Below are 22,430 nucleotides of genomic sequence, written 5' to 3' on the forward strand. Positions count from 1 at the left end.
CAGAAGTTGTCAGGTTTTTTTGTTATGAGTATCCCCTGGGGCTTCACAGAAAACACATTTTTGGTAGAAGTCAAACATCAAGGCAACTGCTCAGAAGTGTAATCAAAAATGCATTTAGGTAATTTCCTCCATATTTCTCCTCAGCTCTCCCATCATCAGCCTAGAACTCTTGGGGAAGGAATGGAATTTTGCTGTAAATACCCAAATACAGTATTAGAAGTCACAAATACTGATCTTAGTCACTTCCAGAAGGAAAACAGGCAAAAATTTGCAAGCAAAGAACATCAGGGAAGAAATATTTAAGATGAAATCACGAGCAGGAATCATTAGATCTCATTTAAGAGACTAAGTCTAATGTTAGGTCCATGAAACAGACCCACCTCTGCTGCAGTACAGACTCACATTCATACCTTTCGAGCTGTACTCTTTCATCTTCTCTAGTACTTCAGGCTGGCTCATGCCTTGTTCCGGCAGCACTTTGATATAATCCTTTTCATCTTTCAGAAAGGATAAGCTGGAAGTGACATCATTCAAGGCTTCATCAATCTTCTTCTGAATCTAAAAAGAAAGGAAAACCCTCTCAACAATAGCGCTTGCCAAACTATAAATAATTGAGTGCACACAAGACTGAACTCACTAGCTACATCCATACTATTCAGCAAAATAGATAGGAACCATTTCAGTTCCATGACCAAAATGCATAGCAGAGTTGACAGCCACACAGCTCAACTCTTCCTTCCTACCACACTCTCCCTCCAAACACAAGCTGCCTGGAAGAGTGAACTGGCATGCATTAGTCTCTAAACTACACTGGGAATTGCCTGTGGGAATGGTAGCTGACAGAGCCCAGAACTGTGCCAAGCAACCAGTATGGGTAACTGCAGAGTGGCACTTGGGCCACTGCTTGGCTGTGATTCGTTTCACAGCACAGACACCACCACCACAACATTCAGAAAGAGTACATGCTTTACTGGGTACCGAAGAGCAGTGGGAGCTTGGAGCATCTTCCTTAATGCTTGAGAAAACAAAGCTCAAGGCAAAAATACTGCATTTTTATCCACCAAACCTTTTTAAGTCACAGCTTTTAATTTGTAGAAGTCTTCACATGCATTCTATTTTGTGCCTTGTCCATACACACAGTTTAGAAACTCATGAAAACACAGAGAAACAATAAAGAAATCTCCATTACAGACACAGTTAGGAGATTTCTTTCCTCCCACCCACACTTTACATTCAGGAGGCCCAGACTTCTCACAACACATTGCAAAGTTGAGATTCTTCTTCCAGGCAACACAGGTGTTGGGATATCATCAGCTCTAAAGACTTTTGGACATTGGAATGCCTCAAAGTTATGGCCTCCTGTAAGCAACTGATAGGTTATCAGGTATCAGCCTACCAAAGAGCGGACTCAGTACACAGACAGGACACACCAGGAGTTCTCTGGCACAGGAGAGCTTCACAGCGCTAGCCCCAGAAAGATAAGTCTGGACAAAATAGGGATTGTATACATGGGGCCCAGAAGGTGTCCTTGTCGAACAGGCAGACAACAAGTATAAGCAGAAGAGAACAATTCATTAATTCATCTCATCAAAGGCTGCTCAAGTCAGAAGGTGAAAGCTGGGGCACTTAACATGACATAAAGCAGGAGATGCTAGTCCCTTCCAGAGGTCTGGGGGAGAAACCTGAGAACCGCTTCCATGTCCACGGCAAAAGGAAAAAGTTCCTCTTTGCTGTTTTCATTTGATAAAATTGCCTATAACAGACCTGACCCCCTGAATCAACGTGTAAATCTGCCAACACATCAAGCAGAAACAAGGGCAATCATCAAGTGTGATGCCACCGTTTACTAAGTAAAATAAACCAAGCTATGCATTTCTTGATCATTAAGTCATTAACATGCTAAAACATGCTGACATTTGTAGTTTCAAGTTTTTAGGCCAAAAAAAAAAAAATCTCCCGAACACTAATGCTTGTCTCATTTTAATGATTATACAAACTTCTGATATCTTTGTGCTATAATGCTAACTATTACTAACAGGTATCTGAGCTCTAAACTAATTGTGGCCAGCAATCTGATTTAAAAAATTACCTTTCCGTTTTGTACAGCAAACTCCTGGCTATCTCACACTTGCTCAAGAATAAGACTCTATTTCAGAAGAACAACTCAAGTTCAATCCTGTCCCCTTCTTCCATAAATAAAATTATTTTCTTAAAATATAACAAGGAGGAAATGTTACTGAAAAATTCTATAACTGCAATTACTGATTCTTGGTTTAAAAAAAAAACAGGTACCCCCATTTTATGAGAGTGATACTATGACAAAAAGACTAGGTAAAAGTTACAACTTTTGCTGAACCAGGTGGCAGCAGAAGACCTTTCAGACCTACATCCTTGGATCACTATGATCACAGTAACATGACAGCAAACATGCACAGAACTAAGTCCTCCAAGAAAGCTGTGCAGGCTGAAACCAGGAGCTGGGATAACATCAAGAAAAGTTGTTCAAATACTTACTATAGCCCCAACAAATGGCATTTTTCTCAGTAGTTTAAAGAACTGTTTTTTAGTTCGAGATGTTAAACCTGAAAGACAAAAGTCAGAAATTAACCTAAGATAACTCAAGGAACAAAAACATGGACTCGGAGCACAATACTTCCGATACAGTCTATGATATAGGCTCAGTATTTCTGATGCAGGCTAACATAAGACAGTGACCGAGGGCACATGGTGAGTCAGAGTAGCATATCAAAGAGCAAGGTTCAGAAACAGACCAGGCTACAGAAACATCTGGCTTGCAGAACAGTAGACATCTATGGGAATCCATACTTTGACTTGTTTTCTTACTTATACAGGAATTTGCTCCTATGTGTGGAATTTTACAGAGAAGAGACAGACTCTCGGCATTGCTAAAGGCAAGGTCTCCAGCAAAAAGGGAAAACACTTCTTGTAATTATTTTCTGCATCTTCAAACCAGAATGGCAGAAGCATGAAACAGGCTCCCAGACCAAAGGAGGAAATGGTAGTTCAGCCGTAACTTGTAACGTGGCAAAGCTTCACCCAGTGTCTGGCCATCTGATATAGCAAACGCATGATGCAACGGGAGGCGACCCAGGGGAAGAACAGAGGGAAGAGCAGAAATTCCACCACAGTCCAAATACTGAAATGAGAGAAGCCACTGATGACAAACACCGGAAAACTCCCAGGGTAGCTCTAAAGGCAGGAATGAAAGCAGGATGACACAGATGCGTTATAGCCACCAAAAATGCCCTTTGAGTCCTACAGGCATTTCGACTGAGGACCAACAGTTACAGGACATTTACACCAAGAAATAACTAAACAAACTTTAAAAATCAATCATTTTAGGACCTTGCAATTTTATCTGCATTTTCCCCACCATTCCACATATATTTTGAAAAGCTACAGAAGGACAGTAATTGTGGTTTGGCACATTCTGCAGCAAATACTCATTAACACACTGACAATAACATTTCTATTGCACACGTCAGTGTGCACACTGTTTCATTAAGAACTTCCACAGTGAGAGAAGACTGCAAATTCCTGAAAAATTCAGACAATTTAATCAGATCTTACAACAGTCAGTCAGTACTTCAAAAAAAAAGAAAAAATACTGTGCAACAGTACAAATACTAGCCAAGAAGCTAACATAACCCTGTGCTGAGCAAAAGCTTCATACCATTTTGTTCCTTCCAGAGACATTTCCACTATTCAGCTACTTCCATCTTTCAAAAGAAAAAAGACCGGTTGAGGAACAGAAAGGCTCAGAAGTAAACATCAAGTTAAACACTCAGCTATTTTTAACAAACTGTCACTGAAGTGTAACCCTAAGGCCTGTGGGAACTGCAAAGCACCATGTTCTCCTCTGAGGGCAAGGTAGTTATCTCCAACCATCACCAGACAAAGCTGCAGGCCCATCAAGAGCTCACTGAAGAGCCGTCCATATCAGAAAGCACTCAAAACACAAAGATGCTTCAAAAAAAAACCAAAATCCACACAACAATACCACATGCAATTATCTTGAACATCCTGAGGATGAAACATGCCTCCAACACCCAATCACAACCACGTCTCTTACCCCAGCAGGAAGGGAAACAATCAACAGCAAGAGTTATCCAGACACTTTGCAGCAGTGACTAAGTTCACAAGAACCCAGCTCTTCGATAAATTTCCCCAGGTTCCGAGCAAGAACAGGGTGTTGCAACAAGTAAATGGTTTAGCCAAAAGGAGACGAGAGGAAGGGGATGCAGGCACATTCACAGCTGGCCTACCACATCCTCTGAAGGAATGGGGGCATTCCATTGATCAGACAGGCCTTTACCTTAATTTGGGAGAGGGTTTTGTCAGTGTTAGTTCACAGCAGAAAGTCTGTTTTAGCAAGTGCTTGGCCTTGTTTCATGCTCTTTCCTTCCACTACTTAGAAACAACCTTGTCCTCCCTCCCTTTCCCCCAAACATCAGAAAATTTGGCCATCTCAAATACTTACTTTCGGACTGGAAGAGGAAGCCATGCAGCCATACGCTTATAAGCGTAGAAGAAAACGTCAACCCAACCAGTTGCCAAGGTTCAAGTCCATCGCACTGGGCATTCACAAAGCCTGTTGCTTTCTCCCAATACATCTGGAGGATTTCCTTGTAGGGAGTAATGGCATCCTGTGCAAAGGAAAATGAGAATGATATTAAGAAAAGTTCAAATGCACACAAACAGGTCATCAAAAAGTCTGTGAGACTACTGTCTATCAAAAAGGTGCCTTTCAGTACGCAGACCCCATTCTTTCCTTAATTCTTGTAAACAGAATAGGTAGGAGACAGCTATCATTCACTGCCAGTCAAGAGCTACCAATAAAAACATACATCTTGAGAGATTTCAAATATTCAGAGAGAAGGGCCAAGGGCGGACAAGTAAGATGTGCAAGCTTCACAGTCCCAAGACTCATCACCAGATCTTACCATGGCACAAGAGAAGCAGTTGTGTTAATCTCATTATTTTTTCCAAAGAATTATCGAGTGGCCAGTGAAGACTGAACCACTACAGTACAGCCATCAGAGGAGCCACCATTTGTCAGGTACCACCAAAACAGGTCTATTAAGTGCCCAGCGCTGGCTTTTTAAAGAAGATGCAAGTACTCAGCAATTCCTTAAGTTTGAGATCTAATTAGTACTTTCCATACAAAGGGAGAATGGAAGAGACAAACTGCTGATGCAGCAACAATTACAATGTCAAACTAGCAATTACTGTCAGGACAGAGCCCAAGTACCTAATCAATATCTTCAAAGCACACTTTCTTCAAAAGTCTCAGAACAACAGAGGGGGGAAAAATGGATGTACACAAAGGAAAAAGGCCATTTTCCTCCAAAACTGGGGTCTTCAATTCTCTGGAAAAAGGTCACTAGAGATATGCAGAATCCAGGTAACCACACCTTGTTTGGACCTATGACCAAAAAGAAGTATCTGGGGAGTTTGTTGCATGTTAAAGGTAAAAGCTTGTGCATTTTTCTTTTACTTTTTCAGTAAAGCTTATTCAGCCGCCCCCAGAGCACTCTTCCCAACTCTTCTCCCCTTTTAACTCACCTTCAGGCCTAGCTTTCCCCAGTTTTGCTGGAGAGCTTTCTGGAGGGGGATCTCCAGCACTACAAAGCTTCACCCTCTAGACAACAGAGAAAGTACATGGGGCCTTTCAAAAGATTTGTTAATAAACCTTGGAAGGAACGCATTCTTGATACCTATGCTGTCGTACTCTTGGTGGGTTTAGAGCGGCTTGCAAAGACAGATATAAATAAACTACTACATTTAAAGCTGCTAAAACTTCCCTTCTGAGCACTCTTTACAGATTTCACTTCTGGGTCAAGTCAACAAGAGAAGCAGAATTTAATTTTTTTTTTTTTAGGTCACATTTAGAGGTAACGTCATTTCAACACAACTGGAAAGGCTACAAGCAGCCTAAAAAAAGCCAAGTTCTTCCAAATAATCAATGGAAAAAGGCAAGATTCCTTACAAAAACACCGCCACCAATAAATATTCACTATTTTGGAAAAGGAGTAAAATTTATGTAATGCAAGAGAGTTTTAAAACATTCAAGCAACCTAAACAGAAAGCTAAAAAATTCCAGCAAAACAACAGCATCAACCCATCGCAGAGGACTAATATCACCTAAAAGCACAGGCTGAAGGACACGGACTGGACTGGGCAAAACCAGGTCTCCTCATTACGAGCAGCACTCAGCTATGAGAAGTGAAATTAGCACCCATCTGCTTGGCAAAGGGCAATATCACAACACACCAGCTACTTCAGCCTTGAAAACAAGACAGCCACACAAACCACTGCAACCAGGCAGTGTCCTAGCTAAAGCCCAGTCCTCCAATCCAGCCACCACAAAGCTGATTTGACCCTAGAATTTAAGGGAAGAGCTACCTTTTTCAACTAACCAGAGGTGGTACTTAAGTTTCATCAAGTTTGCACAGTCTCTCTGAAAAATCCCTGGAAAGGCATGTTTAACGAGCAACGGCGACTTTGGTTCATTGCCTAGGAACTAATGCCAGGATATCATCCAGTTTTGGAACTCCACTTACTGGACAGAAACAGAGCCAGTAATGTGCTGGTGTATCGACAGCTGTTCTCAGCTGATGGCAAGAAAATCCTCGTGCTGCACCACCAACTAGAAAGTGCTTTTTTTCCGGAAAATGGAGGATACTGTAATCTGTAAGCCCAAAATCAAAATGGAACATGACCTTCTAGACAACAGGCACTTAAGTCAATGGCCAAGTTAAAATAAATTAATCTGGCAGGGGACTGATGTCACTCTTGGAAAAAGCTCTGGACAGAAGACTTTAGCCAACTGCAAATTTTGTTGTCAAATCACACGCTCCATCCTGAAACCACTGCATTCTGCAGCACATTGGCTCTCCACTGGGAAGGACAAAAAAATTAGTCAGTTTTTCTAGACTCAACCAATACCAGTGGCAAATCTTGCATCCTATCCCAGGGATAATAAGCAAACCCTCGGAAAAGCCTTTCTGTCCTCTCTTTTCTGAGAGCCCATCAAACCATTGCTCGGGTCTGTAAATTCAGGCTGCTCGACTCTGAACTTCAGATGATCCCAAGCAAAGTGCAGATGGGACATCTGCAATGCAGGACACCACAGTAACCCCACTGTGCTACTGCACAAAGGTATTTTCTCAGCCAAATTACCAGCAAAAAAGGTTCAGGTGCATAACAGACATCACAGATGAATGGGCAACATCCACAATTCTGCCCTTGGCCTATCGCATATACAAGGACACGTACCTCTGTTCACTTTTCCCTTACTATGATGCAAGATAAAATATTTTACCTTAAGGTTACCCCAAGCTAGAAGCGTGCATTCCAGCACTGATATATGATAACTCAATGGTATGTCCAAGTTTTGAACAGATAAGAGAAGATTCTCCTTATGTTAATTCTAAGCTATTGAAGAATTTTTCCCTTTCTTGCTTTAAAAAAAAACAATCTGAGACCACTCCACAAAGAATACAGTTTGACGAGGGAAAGTTTGCCCTGTATTTTTCACTTTCTTCTTCTTCAGTCATTTCATATGTACTGGAGTTTGAAGGACGAGATTGATCAATTTAGGAGGATACTAAAAAGATGGATTACAAGAAAAAGAGTGAAAACAGGCATGGAAGACAAGTTAGCAATAAAATACAATTTCTCAGCTCCCTGGCTAACTACGCACTCGGTGTTTTTAAAGCACGCGTTGCCCCAAAGCATCCAGCAAGATCTGAGAGGTCTCTACTTTCCGAATTACTGACTTAATCGTAGAGAAACTAGAGGACATTTAGAAGGCTGCATTTGAACGTGCTGTTCTCAGTACACCCAACAACACGTGATGCACCCTCACTGCGGCGGCCCTACACCACTTCCTCATTTTACAGAGAGGAGGCAGGGGTAATAAACACGTTGCCAAGTTCAAGCCACGCCATCTGAATCCCTTCCCCTGAGGCCCTGAAGGAGCTGCTCATAACAGAGTAAAAAACAGGGTTGTTTTCGGTTTTTCTTTTCCAATCAACCTCAGCCAAAAGAAATGTGTGTCACATGCAATAAGAAGGGATGCACTTCCCACTTTGCAGGATTATAGCATCCATTCACTCCTGCTATTACAGCTTCCCCAGCTGTGCTAAAGACAACAAGCTGGCCTGATTTTAAGCCTATCTACAGGACAGAATTTCATCTAAGACAATAACCTGCTTATTCGTGAAGACATCAAAAAAATAAAGGTTTCCCTTCCCATTATATGAGAGTAGATAAGCTGGTTTTATTTTCTTAAGAGAACCTTCCCCCAACAAAAGCTTCACAAGACACAGGATTATTATAGAAGCAGTTTAAAAGCCTGACTTATGAGCATGCTGAAACGCATTGGGGAAAAATCTCCACTGGAGGATTTGGTTTTAATCTCAGAGCATTAAGACAGACCCAGGTATCAGACAAAATACTAATTGCTATCATTAGGACTTGCAGTGTTCATTTGTACTGATATTAATGCACTCGGCTACCCAAGCAGTTTACATATTGAATTTTTAGCTCCACAGATTAGAGATACATCCTTAGTACTTTATTTCTAAAAGCCATTAGGTAGCTGAGCTGGTTCCAGGGATAGCACTTATGCCACTACAAAAGAGGGCAAATTAACTGCAGTAATGCTCTTCTGTCCCAGATGACAGAAAAGAAAGAGGAGGGGGGAAATGCCAAAGCTAATGAGAGCAGATTTTGCAGTTTTGCCAGAACAGCATTTCCTTTGCTATGAGTTTTAGGGCTCAAATAAGCCTTTTTTTTTAAAAAAAAAAAAAAAAAAAAGAAAGAGAGAAACAGAGAGGCAATAAACTGGAGGACCTCACACATTTATTACAAGTCCCTCCTGTTTCTGACACTGTAAAGTGGAAGCACCGTTAAAGTTTACCTGTGGGAAGAGCAGAAAAAAAATGTTTTATCAGCAGAATCTTCCTTCTCTCAGGAGAGCATTTAAAGTGGGCCGCAGAATACAAGTAGGTTTTAAAGACAAGTTTATTTTAAGCAATAGCATGAGTCTTAGGCTCACTGTGTGAGTAGCAGCAGCTAAGACCAAACCACATCCTCAGCCTTCACTGGAATCCACACGTTTTTGCAAACCAGGGACCCTCTGACCACTTCCCTGTAGCCAAATCTTAACGTTTGCATTTGCCATTTGTCTTTCCTCACTCCAACAGAGCCGATGAACGAGACGGCGTGTCGCACAACTTAGCACGCAGTAAATCAAAGCAATGGGAGACTGCTCACAGCAACTACATGAGCTAGGTCAACTCTGATTAGGGTAACACACGGAATACAAGTATTGCCACTGTAATTAAGGCCTGTGCTCCTATGCAACAAGTTTTTCCCAGGATAAGGTTTCCTGACTGACAATAAACCGCACAAAACCAGCAACAATGCAGCAGCTTTGTTTATTTATTCTTCTTCTAAGAAAAAGGAAGACTTCAATTAGCAGTGTCTTAGCTAACACCTTGTTGCCAGTACAGGCTCTGGCCACAAAAGGCACATCTGACCAGCATAACTATGCGGCGTCACTGGCCTAGTCGCAGGTAAGTACTGGGCTTGCAGCCCTCAGCCAGCCCGCTTCCTGCCAGAGAGCCAGGGAATGGGATTGAGCAATGCCACCTCTGCCTCGGAGCATGCTAGTCGCTGCATGTGCCTGCAATGTTTTGATTCGCACCCCTGTAATGCATCCGCTCCTCCGTCCCTCCCTGCCACCCCCAGCATGACAAATACCTTTACATAAGCACCAGGCAGAGAATATTTATTAGTCAGCGCTAATGATACAGCTCAAGGTTTGGACTGCGTGCTGCCCCCCTCACCAAAGGATGTGGGCACACAGAGCAGTACCAGGCACAGGACGTCTCCAGAAATCAAGAGTCCTGAACATTCAGATGTACAGGCTGAACTACATGAAATAAAAATACATTCAGGTCACGCTCCTCTTACCACAGGTCCCCAGTATCACCAGTTTACTTCCACCACTGCCATACTGAAACCCTTTTTTTTTTTTTTTCTTTTTCCAGAGTGACAGCAATATTTTTTTTTCACCATATACAGTGTATGCAACATAAATGTATACATACCATCCCACTAGCCCTGAGAGTTCAAGGGGAGTGGCTAGACAACGGCTAATTATAGCTTCAGCACAAAAACAAACAAGGCAGCAACTCAGAGTAAGACCAGCAACATCCTGTCTTCCACTGCAGAGAAGGAACGTATCAAAACAAGATGGGAAAAGTCTGATTCGAGGCTCAAAAAACATGTAGTTTTATGAGAGCCCAAAGGACTTTCAAAATTAGGTGCAATTTCAAATTTCACCTAACCCAAAACACACAGGAGATGTGGTTACCTATTGCTTTGCTCACTACAAACAAACCAGTTTATAAAAGCGAAGTTTCCGCAAACATCTGGGCATGCTCCCGACAGCACAGATCTCAAGTCTCAAAAGAGACAGGATTCACTCAATAGGTGCTCTACGGATCTCCTTGTGGGTCACCAGCTCAAAGAAGGTGCAGTTTCTGCAAGGAAACATCCTCTCCCAGCATCCACAATAATTAGGATAAAAGAAGTGCTCAGTTGCCTGTGTGCTGGGACTCATCTGGACACATTTGTTTGTTCCTCCACTCGGCATCCTCCTGGATGTGGATCACGCAGTCCTTTCTGCATGCCTTCTGGAGAACAAAACAGGTATTTATTTGAAACATTTTTTGAGTAGCTCAGTGCCACGCAGAGGTACACGCAGCATTAAAAGATAAAAGTCTTGGCGGGAGCTGTCTGAAAGCAGACGATAGCGTGGCAATTGTTCTGGGAACAGACATCCGCGAACAAAGGCAGCACCAAGACCTGGCACAGCCTCCTGGCAGGGTTATGCAAGCCTCCGACAAAACCCCTAGTATCAGCACAAACTGAATGCCACTATTATACATTAAGGGGCCTTTTCTTGGCCAACTTTGATCCTCAAAGCCTATCTTATGAATACCAACGCGCAAAAGCCTTCAGCCCTTGTGATACCTAGTCATACGCCCTTCCCAATACGGGGCATGGACAGATCTTGATGAGCTAAGATGGGCAAAGGAGACTGAAATGCTCAGAACTCAAAGGCTTCCAAACAACTTTTACCTGCAATTTTCTAAGAAACACAAATCTTTCCTAAAAAAGAATAAAGAAAATCATATCGCAGTCACCACAGCCTACTGCAGAGACCAACACACCTACTACTACAACATCAATGGACAAAATCCAAATCTCAGTTACACATCACGCTCTAAGGACAGTACTAAAGCGTACTTGAAAGCCCCTGTAGCCACACTAACCAGTAAAGGGCCACAGCCATTTAGCCAGTACACAAATAGATATCAGTACTAAATAGTCCAGAAGGAACACCTGCTAATACTTGAAAGGGAATGTCTTTGACCACCTGGGACACAGGGAATGAGATCAATAGTTCTAGGGCAAAAACGCATCACTCCAGTTCCAAAAACCAAAGAGTGTGAACAGATCAGGCCTTCTGAAACAACCCTCACCACACGCCAGGGTCTGCAGTGGGAGACAGCTGGTGCAGGAGGACATCAGATTGAAACCATGCCTTTTTATTGCTAGAACCACGTGTTTGGCAGAAGAGGTAAGCAGCACCCCAAAATCTGTATTCACAGAAATGGGCTCTACCAAATCGATTTTGCGAAGACAGTCACAGCAAGGTTTGGATCACTACCACACCAATTAAATCACATATACACAATAAACGCTATGATTATCTTAACACCACCAAACAGTGGAAGCATGCGCTGGACAAATCAAAGGCAAGGAGCAAGCCATCATCTCAGCAGACCCTCCCTGCTCAGGTTAGCAATTCATCTGTAACTTGTAAGGGTAGCAAGAGAGTAGAAAACTGTGCTTAGTAGGCTGGAAGTGCACAGCGCGTGGGAGTAGCAAGATTTTTCTTCGTCGAGGTAAGGAAATCTCCAGTGCCTCACAATCCATCTTGCTAAGGCCATGGGGAGGACAGCAGATTCAAATTTCAGAACAATGCCACAGGGGTTTCTCCTCCAGAGAAAGCTTCAGCCCCTGAGTATACAGCCAACTTCGTTAGCTTTCCAGAAGCCAGGAACCCTGTGCGAAAGCTGCTGTCTAGTCTAATGAATAAAATTGCAAACCTACACAGGTCTTCTTGATGCAGAAAGTAGCTGTTTTCTCCACAAAACCTTGTTACAGAGAGACTAAGGTGAGAACAGCCTGACCACACAGCATGCTTCCAGCAACCCCACGCCAGTCTAGACCACACTGTGTGCAAGGTGTGCAGTATTCACTTGGTTCCAAAAGAGCTAACTTTTGGCAACTGAAACACAAGCTGTGCAAACTCTCGATGCTGTCCCGGGCTACACATGCTGACAGATGCCAAGGCATGCCATGGGCCCTGCCTTTGTCCCCTACACGGAGGTGGTGACACACTGGCTGGGCACAGGTCCACACACGAGTGGGCAGAGGAAGCGGCACTTGAGTGTTTGGGCACTGACAGCCACTCCCAGTGACCAAGGGGGAAAAGGCAGTCGGCCAGAGATGATGCTCTTTCATCAATCGTGGTAGCAGCCATGATTTCAGGCACCTTCCTGGGGAATAAAAAAAAAAGATAGCCCCCCCCTTCCAGGTTCGAGGACTCAGAAAACGCATACCATACCACTGAGCGCAAGAGCCAACTGTATTTCACACAACCCCGGTTACAACTGAAGAGGTTGCTTCCCTACTACTTCCAGTCAAAAAAAAATATAAAATAATAATTGAGCAAACAGTGTCTGTATTAGCCGGATAACTTTCGCAGAGCTCAGGCACCTACACTGACGCCCAGAGCAAGCGGAAAGTACAACTTCTACCCCACCCCGCCGAAATAAGTCCCCAGAGCCAGCCGAAAATACCGTTTCTGACCCTCCCTACCCTGAAACTAGACACCTGTGGGAGGCAAGGAAAGCACTGCACGGCTGGCACGCCCGCAAGAGTGACTCCCCTCTCTTTTAGGGGCACAGCATGGGCCTCGCCCGGCCGCCGGCGGGGGTCCGGGGCGGCGGGGGTCCGCCCCCTCCCGCCGGACCCCCGCCGCCCCGGACCCCCGCCGGCGGCCGAGCTCGGCCAGGCATTTCCTGAGGGGCGACCGAGAGCCCCCGGCCCACACCCGCCCACCGCCGGACAAGGCCCCGGCCTCGCTGCCTCAGAGCCGGGACAGCGCAGGCCGCGCCAGGACACCCCTGTCTCTCACCCCTCCGTGCACCGGCCGAGTCGGGGACCCACCACCCCACGCTCCCCGCTCACCATCGCTGCTGCTACCGCTGCCACCGCCTCCTCCTCCTCCTCGGCCTCGCAGGGTCCCGGCGCGGCCCCGCTCCTCCTCCCCGCCCCGGCACCGAGATTGCCCGGCGCCTCCCCGCCGCGCACTCACCACGGCGCCCCCTGCTGGGCGCGCCGCAGGCAGCGCGCGCTCCCGCCGAAAGGGAGGAGCGGCCCGAAACGGGAAGCAGCGGGGGGGGGGCACGGCAGCCCATGGGGCCTGATTTGAGGCCTCTCCCTCAATTTGAAGGCTGCGAAATCAGTGCTGCAGCATAGGAAGAAGCTGTCTTTTAACCAAAAGAGGCCTGAAAAATGGCCTGAAAAAGCCAAAAAAGGGGGTTATAAACCCGTTCTAATCCCTGCCCCGGCATTGACGCCCCATGTCTGAGGAACTGCTTCCTCACACCACAACAGCCAGGACAGTTTGTTAGCACAAGATCAGCCAAAGCTGGTGAGAAATTTTATCCAGAGGTTATCCCAGCATCCAGTTGCTCTTAACCCGTATCACTGGTTTTAGCGTACGTTGGTTAGATGCACAATGTGCCTGCATTTTTCAGAAGGTTTGTGCTCTGTGTGATGTGTAAGGCAGGAGGCACTGGTCAATACAGCATTCAACTCTTTTCTGCATGGATCAGGTGTGACCGGACCAGACAAAGGTTGGGTGCTGGGATTCAGACACAAGCAGCAGAGCGTAGTTTGGGACCAGCCTCCTACAAGCACAGCAAACACCACCTGGCAAATATCCAGAGGGTGTTTTTGAAGTTGTGGGGAGCAGCCTTGGGAGGAAATCACATTGCAGAGCAGTTCCAGTCAGAAGGGAGCTACGCCAATCATCTAGTCCAACTGCCTGACCAAAAGTTAAAGCATGTTATTAAGGGCATTGGCCAACACTGACAGGCTTGGTGCGTTGACCACCTCTCTAACAAGCCTGTTCCAGGGTTTGACCACCCTCTCTGTAAAGAAATGTTTCCTAATGTCAGGTCTGAACCTCCACTGAGGCAGCTTTGAACCATTCCCATACATCCTGTCACTGCAACCCAGGGAGAAGAGCTGAGCACCCCCCTCTCCGCTTCCCCTCCTCAGGACAAATACCATAGCAGCATTTGGCCAAAAATGAATGCAAGACCCGCCGAGGGCCAGCATGTCCCAAGGTGCTGCCTCTGCCACAGGTCTGTTGCATTACCTTGAGCAACCAACCTCCCTCCCCTGTGACTGTTCTCCTTGGAGATGGCAGCAGGAATGAGATGTCCATCTTCACCCAGGCTTATGCAGGAGCTCTTGCAGAGCAGGGTCTGAAGCCCATACTCAAACCAGCTGTTAAACAATCATTGGTGTCTTTGCCAGAGCTAAAGAAACCTGCAGTTATTTGATGCCCACTGTATCCATAATAAAATGTGTTTGAGATCTACCTTTTGTTGCAAGCTTTCAAACCTATTAAGACATTCAGGCTTATTAAAACAAACTGAAGATTTCTGGTTAGTCACTCCAGAACACACCTCGGTTTTAAAACCTATAAATCTGTGTACATGTGCTTGCACGGGTTCAGGTGTGGCTTTTTAAATGTTTGCACTTAATCTCCTGTGCTTTCGTTTTTAACAATGTTTTGAAATGGGTATACAAGTATCAGTTCCTGGCCTCTGTAGCTAGCACAAATATTTAACTCTGTGCTGTATTTACAAGTGGCAACTGTTTTCATCAGCTGTCGCTGTGCCATCCAAACTGTCTCTTTGCAGAAGATGGCATCTCACAGAAGTCAGACAGTACTTTTATCTCAAGAAAACTGCCCTCGTGCGACTGTTTTTAGAAGCATTCCTAGATATCAGATGTTCTTTTTAGCAGAAAAGGGAACAAACAGATCTGTTACTAACCCACTATCAGTCTCACAAAGTAGGTCTTCTTCCCGTGCGCCTGCCAAGCAAGACAGCACCTATTCAAGATGACCCAAAAAGTGCTGTGTTTTCAGATTGAAACAACCTCTGCACTGAGGCCCTCAAGCTTCCAGAAAAGTGTGGCTATTTGGAAAATAGCCTTAAAAAAAATTGTGTCTATAACAAGGGGGCAAGAGGAAATCTTATTTGTTCCTTCAAGCTTGAAAAAAAACACCTCTTACAATGCATCATTGGGAGCCTTGCTAATCTTTACACACACCTACACATAATGCCAGGAAATCAAGAGCTTGGTTTGTTTAATCTGGCTGAAAGCACAGGTAGAGAGGAGTACTGTATCACACTATACACGGCTGGAGGAGGAAGACACACTGGGGAGGGAGACGAACAATTTTTGAGTGAGGGAACAATGGTGGCACAAGAACAGATGGATGCAGATTGGCCTGAACCCATTCAGGCTGAGAACTGCAAGAGAGTTTGTAGCCGTTAGAGCTGAGGTTCTGCAACAGCCTTTCCATTAGAATAACAATATCTCCGAAGCACATTACAACAAAGCACCACAGCTTCTTCACAGCTTTACATCTGAGTTTAAGAACCTAGCTTGAAACTGGGAGATTTATCCCACGGAGATTAGATTTTCCATATTCATTCCATGGCTTCATTTTTCTCTGGTCCATCACACAGCCTTCTCTGCAGCCCATGCAGAAATTACTTTTGCCATTACTCAGGTGAAGAAAAAAATGAGAGTATGTCTGCTTCTCCTTGCAGGTAGCAAGATTAGCATTGTGGCTGTGCCAAAGAGGCTGCTCTTGCATGGAGAAGGGAGTTGCCTTTCTCGGGAGCAGCCATCTCTGCTTTCCATCCATCTCTGCTGCTGCTGGTCCCAAGAAGGGCTGGGAAGTGGAGCCTGAGGAGCAGGACAGCCAGGCTGCTCGCATGGCTCGAGCTGACCTAGAGCCTTGTGCAGAATAAGGCAAAGAGGGCAGGGTTTGCTGGAGGATGATCACTCTTAGCACTTGCATCCTCCCAGCAATGCCAAGAGGACCTCTCCCCACAGAGCCGCAGTCTGGCCACCTCCGCTCTGTCAACTAAGACGACTGCCAGCATTGCCTGTACTACAACAGAGCTCTCACATTCTCCTTTAAAGGCTGTCTTGGAGAAGGGGCTGGAGAGAGAGAAAAACCCAAACGAGTCCCTGTCTTGCAATGCTCTGAGGCCCTCCCTGCCATCAGGGCTGTTAGCATTACACTGCGTGTGGGTATTGCAGGTTATGTATTTGTAAGGGAAAAAATGTCATTGAGACCAATGCAGCAGGACTAATCGGTTGAAGGGCTGATGCAAAAAGTCAAGTCTTAAAGCAGTTGAGTTTGAAATAAGGAGTGCTTTTTCCTCTTTCCACAAAGTAGTGAAAAGAAGGGATTATAATAACTTTCCCAATGAAACAAATCCCTCTTTCTTCTCTCCACCCCAGCACTGCTTGCTCACTCCTGCAAGTGATCAGCAACCAGTTGGCTGAGGGGAGCAAAAGAAGCTGCAACCAAGCAGCACAAGGCAGTCCCTCTCAGTTCAGGTGTCAGCAGCACCCTGGCTTCACCACACATTGGCGAGACCCTCAAAAGGCAGAGAGGAAAGTATAGATTTAATTATTTTTGATGATGATTTTTAAGGGGTATTGCATTCCTGATGTCTGAGGTAGTAACAGCTCCACCTATTCAACCCCATTTTGCTTAGATCTGGCAGTCCTGGAGAGAAGGTATGGGCTAATCTTTAAAAGACAGGGAAAAGTAACAGATTTAATGCAGATGTAAGGTTCTTGATGTACATCCGATCAGAGGGATTCTTTTAAAGACTGAATTGCTTTCTCTGATTTCATAGGACTTACAATCATTCATATTTGGCATTTACAAGCAGTTTAATGTTGCCTACCTAAGCATATCACCAGCACCCCATTAAGAAACAAATCAATAAGTAAGCCATTAGCTTACCTCCAGCCATAATTCTCACACATAAGGAAGGTACAATAGGCTCCTACAAGAAACATTGCTCCCCACTTCAGCAACAGGCAGGAACTACAATCTCTGCTCCAGCCAGCCATGGCTTGTGGGAGATGGAAATGAGAAACACCTTGGCTTCCTAGAACAGACCACGATGTACACATTGTCTCACCCCAGACTCATTTCCTTTCCATGCATTCCCTGCTGATTGTCTAAAGACCACAGTACACAGCACTAGGAAGTTGCTAGCAGCTGCCAGACATGCCAAGAGCACTGAGTGGCTGTCAAGTCAGCAGATCTGGACCTCCAACGGTTCCTCCACCCCACTGGCTAAGCCCTCTGAGCTGCACAGCCAGGAATCCAGGGCATGCAGCCAAGGACCCCACACAGCCCTAGGACCCAACCCTTCTAGAAAGGGTCCGAAGCAAGTTCACACAAGAATCTGAAGTTCACAGCTGTGCATCAGGAGCATGGAGCTGTTATTTTGTTTGATTTTTGAGAAGGCATGCTTCTGCAGTATAAAAGCAGGGTCAACAAAATTGAAGTCACATGCATTGCCTGCTATAGTTTTGGCTGAGGCTTGAGTTGGGCTAGAAGTAATCCACTGGCTGATTTCATCTGCTTGTTTGGAGGATGTAAAAGGCCCAAGCAGATGCCATCCATACTGGCTTCCCCCATCCTTTCCCCTGTCTAATCAAAGAACAGGGGCAATACTACACTGGACATCCACAAGTGTCAATAACTAGTACAAAGCAGATGCAGTCTATAAGCATTTCATCAGCTAAGCAGGTAACCTCATAAAAACCTGGTGATATAGTTATCTGAGTCATTTTAAGAAAACAATCTGACCACCATTTAGGAACAGAAAGTAGAAGCAGCAAAATTAAGTAAAGGGAGCATTCCCCATGAGTGGTTCATGTGGATCAAGACCCATTTTTCCATCCAAACATCCATGATGTTGACATACCCAAATCACACTTCTGTCATTTAGTCTGTTTTGTTAGTGTGGTTCTGTACAAGTCTTGGGGGAGCAGAGGAGAAGAGAGATTGTTGGTAAAGAGGAACATCTTCTCCCCCCTTTCACTTCCCCTGCTCTGCGGCTCACATCAGGCAGATGGCCACAGCACATGCAAGACCACAGACATCAGGGAAGTGGCTGCTGGGGCACAACTCGTCACATATGATCCCAATGCATGAACCAATTGGTCAGCTTTTACAGACATAATCCTGATTTTGGAAAGACCGAGAGTGATGTGTTTCAGCACAGCATACTGTCATCTGACCACTCAAATCCCTGGTACACAGGACACTTGTAACTCAGCTGCAGGATGCTGTTTATAAAGACAGTTCATGTTTAGGCTGTTTACAGTCCCAGATTGCCTCAGGGAAAACTGGATTAGTGCCCTTGCAAGGTTTGTTTGCAATGTTTCATGTGATGTCAGTACGCACATGGGTGCAATGTGTTGCAGAGGCTGAGGCAGGTACAGTACATCCAGCATAACTGCTCCATGAAAATGTGGTTATTTAGACCTTTGTCAACAGGATCTTTCTTCCCCCAGCCTATGCTGAAGACCTGTAGAGGCAAGCCTGGTCTTGAGGAGATGCTCTAAGCCTCAACTCAAACTTAATCAAAATTTACAATGCATAAAACTAAACATGTGAATACTCCTTTGGGGGATGAAGGCTAGAAGAAAATTCATACCAACTGGAGAAACAGACTTTTAAAAAGCAATATAAAACTATATGAGCTCAAAGGGCCCTCACAATGAAAGCCTAATGTGGGTTTACATAAAAAAACATTATGTCTTGTTAACCTAGAATTTTCCAGTTGATTTGTTTGATTTATAACTAAACAAATCAAGAACAGTAGCCATTTTCTATACTAGCAAAGTTCTTTCCTGTAATCTTAATTGATGCAACTTTATACTGTGCACACATGGGCTCAGTTCCTAAAACAACCGCACAGTATTCCTATTTGGCAGGAAGCATTGGTTCTCATCTTATAGAAAATACACTACAACTGACGGAATTAAAAGGAATCCCATTTCTTTTCTTGTTTCCAAGTTGCTCAGGACAGAAGCTACTCAAAGTGCTGAAATACAAGCACTTGGAAATAAAATAATTATGTTACACATTTCGTGTATATATTAAGAAAGAAATACAAAGTTTTATATAAACTCTACAGAAGTTAAAGAACACACTGTAATACATTTGTAACATTTTCCCCCTAGAAACTTGGGAAATGAGTTAGCTTAATGACTGCAGTACAAGATTGGGAAATGGCAAATCGGTCAAAGAGCAGCACTTCTCTAGAAGAAAAACAATACATGGAATTATTTTTTCCCTTCCCTGACCAGTTTTGCAGCCCTAAATGTAGCTCCTCAGAAAAAAATTTTTGTTGCCTTTTCAAAAAAAAAAAAAAAAAGAGCCTATCAAGTACAGAGCCATTAGCATTAGACACCATCTACCACAAGCTGAAAACAGGAGACATTCAGCTGCTTGAATAATCCAAGATGCTGAGTAGCAGATGGCAACATCTACTTTTTCCAGCCAGCCTGCGGGTTTTTTGCAAGTGCTAACCCCAGCACTCCCAGGCCAGACATTTCTGACGAGAGCTATGGCAAGAATACCGAGGCTTTCCTCTCCAGGGCAGGACATTGAGCTCCCACCTGCCCCAGTTAGCAGCTGCAGAGGAGGCATTTAAGGATCAGTTGGGAGGTGACACCTCAATGTGACACACCAGACATGTCCTAGTGCCACCCTCTGGTCCTCCCCCTCCTATCACCACTATTGCTCTGGCCTCTGCCTTTGTTCCTGTCCTAGCTTCATTTCTGCTTTCTCGTCCCTCTGATCTTTATACATCTGACAATTGCCACCCTCAAGACACTTTTTTCCAAAGACACTGGATATATTAAAGACCAGTGGCATAAAAGGACCAGATGGACCAAAGAGCATCAGTGTAAGCACCACATTCCTTGTGCATTTGCTTCCATGTAATTTCACCACCAAGCCCTGTCTCAACTGTCCCACGAGAGGTACCAAAAAATTAAAGGTCATATTGCTGCTAGGAGGCAGTCCCTGGCATTCGCAGATGCCCTTTGGTACCATATTCTTGCCCTCTCTATTGAGGATGCTCTGGATGCAGGAAGCTGAAAGAGTCCTCAACCAAAGCAGGGGGGGTTGTTTGTATTTACTTTGTTAGTGTCACTCTTTCAAGGCAGCAACAGGGCATGAAACATCCACAGAACCAAAAAGTCACCTGGAAACTTCACCTAACAAATCCCCTCTTCTCCTTTCATGGCTCACTGCTGCTGCTGGTCTTCAGGTCCCTGCATGGAGCGCATTACAGGTACCCAGGAGATGCCAGAGCTCAGGTTTTGACCTTGGACTTTCTTCCACAGCTGCAAGAGTTCAGAGGTCTGGGTTAGGTCATCTGTGAGATTCTCTCCAGCACTACACCCCTAAACAGCTTAGGGAATCACTGTATCACATTCTGGTTTAACTGCATAGCAAAAGCTACATGTAAAGGTACATGACAAGGTTTGAGTAAGATCCTGCCCTTCCGGCTGGCTTTTAACAGTCAATGCTTGCACAACCACTTCAACAGTGTTTCACCTCCCTTAGCACCAGGTTCCAGCCTAGTTTGGAGCAATTCCATGAATTATCACATGTTGCTGCATGCTGGCTTTGGTCAGCCATCCAAGCAGCTTGCTAACATCACCCCAGAAAGTTGGCCTGATTTTTTAAAAATATGACATCAAGTGATATTCTTGGGAGTTGCACAATAAACCTTAGAAATAAAGCAGACAAATCAAGAATATGACAATTGCCAGTGTAATGGCAATAGCTTTGCTGTTGGACTAAATTATCCCAATAAGTATTAAAATACTTGGATACAAACTTCTTACCACTCTGTTGGCAGAATAAGTTCAGTCCAGGCTAGAAAGCAATGCAAGCTGTTACTAGAAAATTAGATCACAACTGAGGCAGACTCCAACACCTTCCCAGCTGTTCTCATTCAGAGAAAATCCTGCTTGCCAAGGACAAGGTAGAGGCACTGCTCCCTGCCAGAGGCACCTTTCCAACCAGATTTGGATTACTGCAACAAGTACCTCGTGGTCCTGGCTTCAGAGTGGCTGTAGTAACATTTGCAATTTCAACTTGCTCTTTCAGTGTTGCAATTGCTTTCCCACTAATTTCTTCAGTTTCTTGCCAGTGAAAAGCTTTCAAGCTTCACTCTGGAGGCAGGGGAGAAGCAAGCAATAAACCTCCCCTCCAACACGGAAACCTCAGCATTTTGCAAGGTAAGCAAGCAGAAATTAGAAGCCATGCTTTTTATCAAACGTGGTTAAAATTCTCTCATGTTGTGTACACGCCAAAATTTCCATATTTGTTTCTTTGCTCTCACATACTGACACCAAACGTATTTGGTAACAGGGAAATAAAATATTGACTATCCCATATTGCACAGCAAATCGAGCCTCAGCACAATGAAACCCCCCAGAAAGCTGATTGCAAGACAGAAAACTGCAAATCAGCTGGCAGCCCCATATTTGTAACAGTAAGCCCCATCTTGGGAAACTGTGTTCTGTCATCACCTGCATGTGTTCATGGTTATCGGTTTATTATCTCCAAGCCTCACAGGGGATCAGCTCCTATAACACAGCCACAGCTGCAACCAGTATTTAAGCACAGACAGGTGATAGAACTTATGGTCCCCTTCCAAAGTCTAACAACAGCTAACTAGTCTCCACAGCGGGAATTAGCCTGAGAAGACTGTATAATTGCTCCTCACTGTCGGTGTGGCACAGAAACCACAGCCTGGATTTATCCCACTTCACTGAAGTGCCCGAGCAGCATTATCTGCAGCTGATAGAGAAGGTTCAGCAAGTAGGCTCTTCCTGACCATGGATGGGCTGTTGCCTTCAGAGGTGTCCCTTGCTCTGCTGCTCACAACAGAGCAGCTTGGAGGTGACCCAGCTACTAAACTGATCTTTGTAATGTAAGTCCCCAAAGCAACCGAGGAACTGCTGCCCACATGGTGCTTTACAGCTCCAAGAGGCATCCGGAGACTCCAAACCCGCATGAGCTCAGCAACTGAGAATGCAAACCTGGAATCCCATCTTGCATTTGTCTGCAATGCTTTAAGGGGTTCCTCCAGTCTGACAAGCCACAG

The 22,430-nt window shown here is 44.7% G+C and overlaps 1 protein-coding gene across 1 annotated transcript in view; it reads right to left on the reverse strand.

Moving 5' to 3' along the window:
• Positions 1-13,451, reverse strand: part of SGPL1 (sphingosine-1-phosphate lyase 1) — a 33,600-nt gene extending 20,149 nt beyond the window's left edge. The window contains exons 1-4 of the mRNA XM_075423166.1: positions 13,360-13,451; positions 4,502-4,667; positions 2,515-2,582; positions 411-558 (exon numbers count right to left, since the gene is read on the reverse strand). Coding sequence (XP_075279281.1) covers positions 411-558; positions 2,515-2,582; positions 4,502-4,667; positions 13,360-13,362 — 385 coding nt within the window. The 5' untranslated portion in view covers positions 13,363-13,451. The remainder of the gene's footprint in view (positions 1-410; positions 559-2,514; positions 2,583-4,501; positions 4,668-13,359) is intronic.
• Between the last annotated feature and the right edge of the window lie 8,979 nt (positions 13,452-22,430).

The sequence above is a fragment of the Opisthocomus hoazin genome, chromosome 6 (assembly GCF_030867145.1).
Source record: "Opisthocomus hoazin isolate bOpiHoa1 chromosome 6, bOpiHoa1.hap1, whole genome shotgun sequence".
In the NCBI taxonomy this organism is placed as follows: domain Eukaryota; kingdom Metazoa; phylum Chordata; class Aves; order Opisthocomiformes; family Opisthocomidae; genus Opisthocomus; species Opisthocomus hoazin.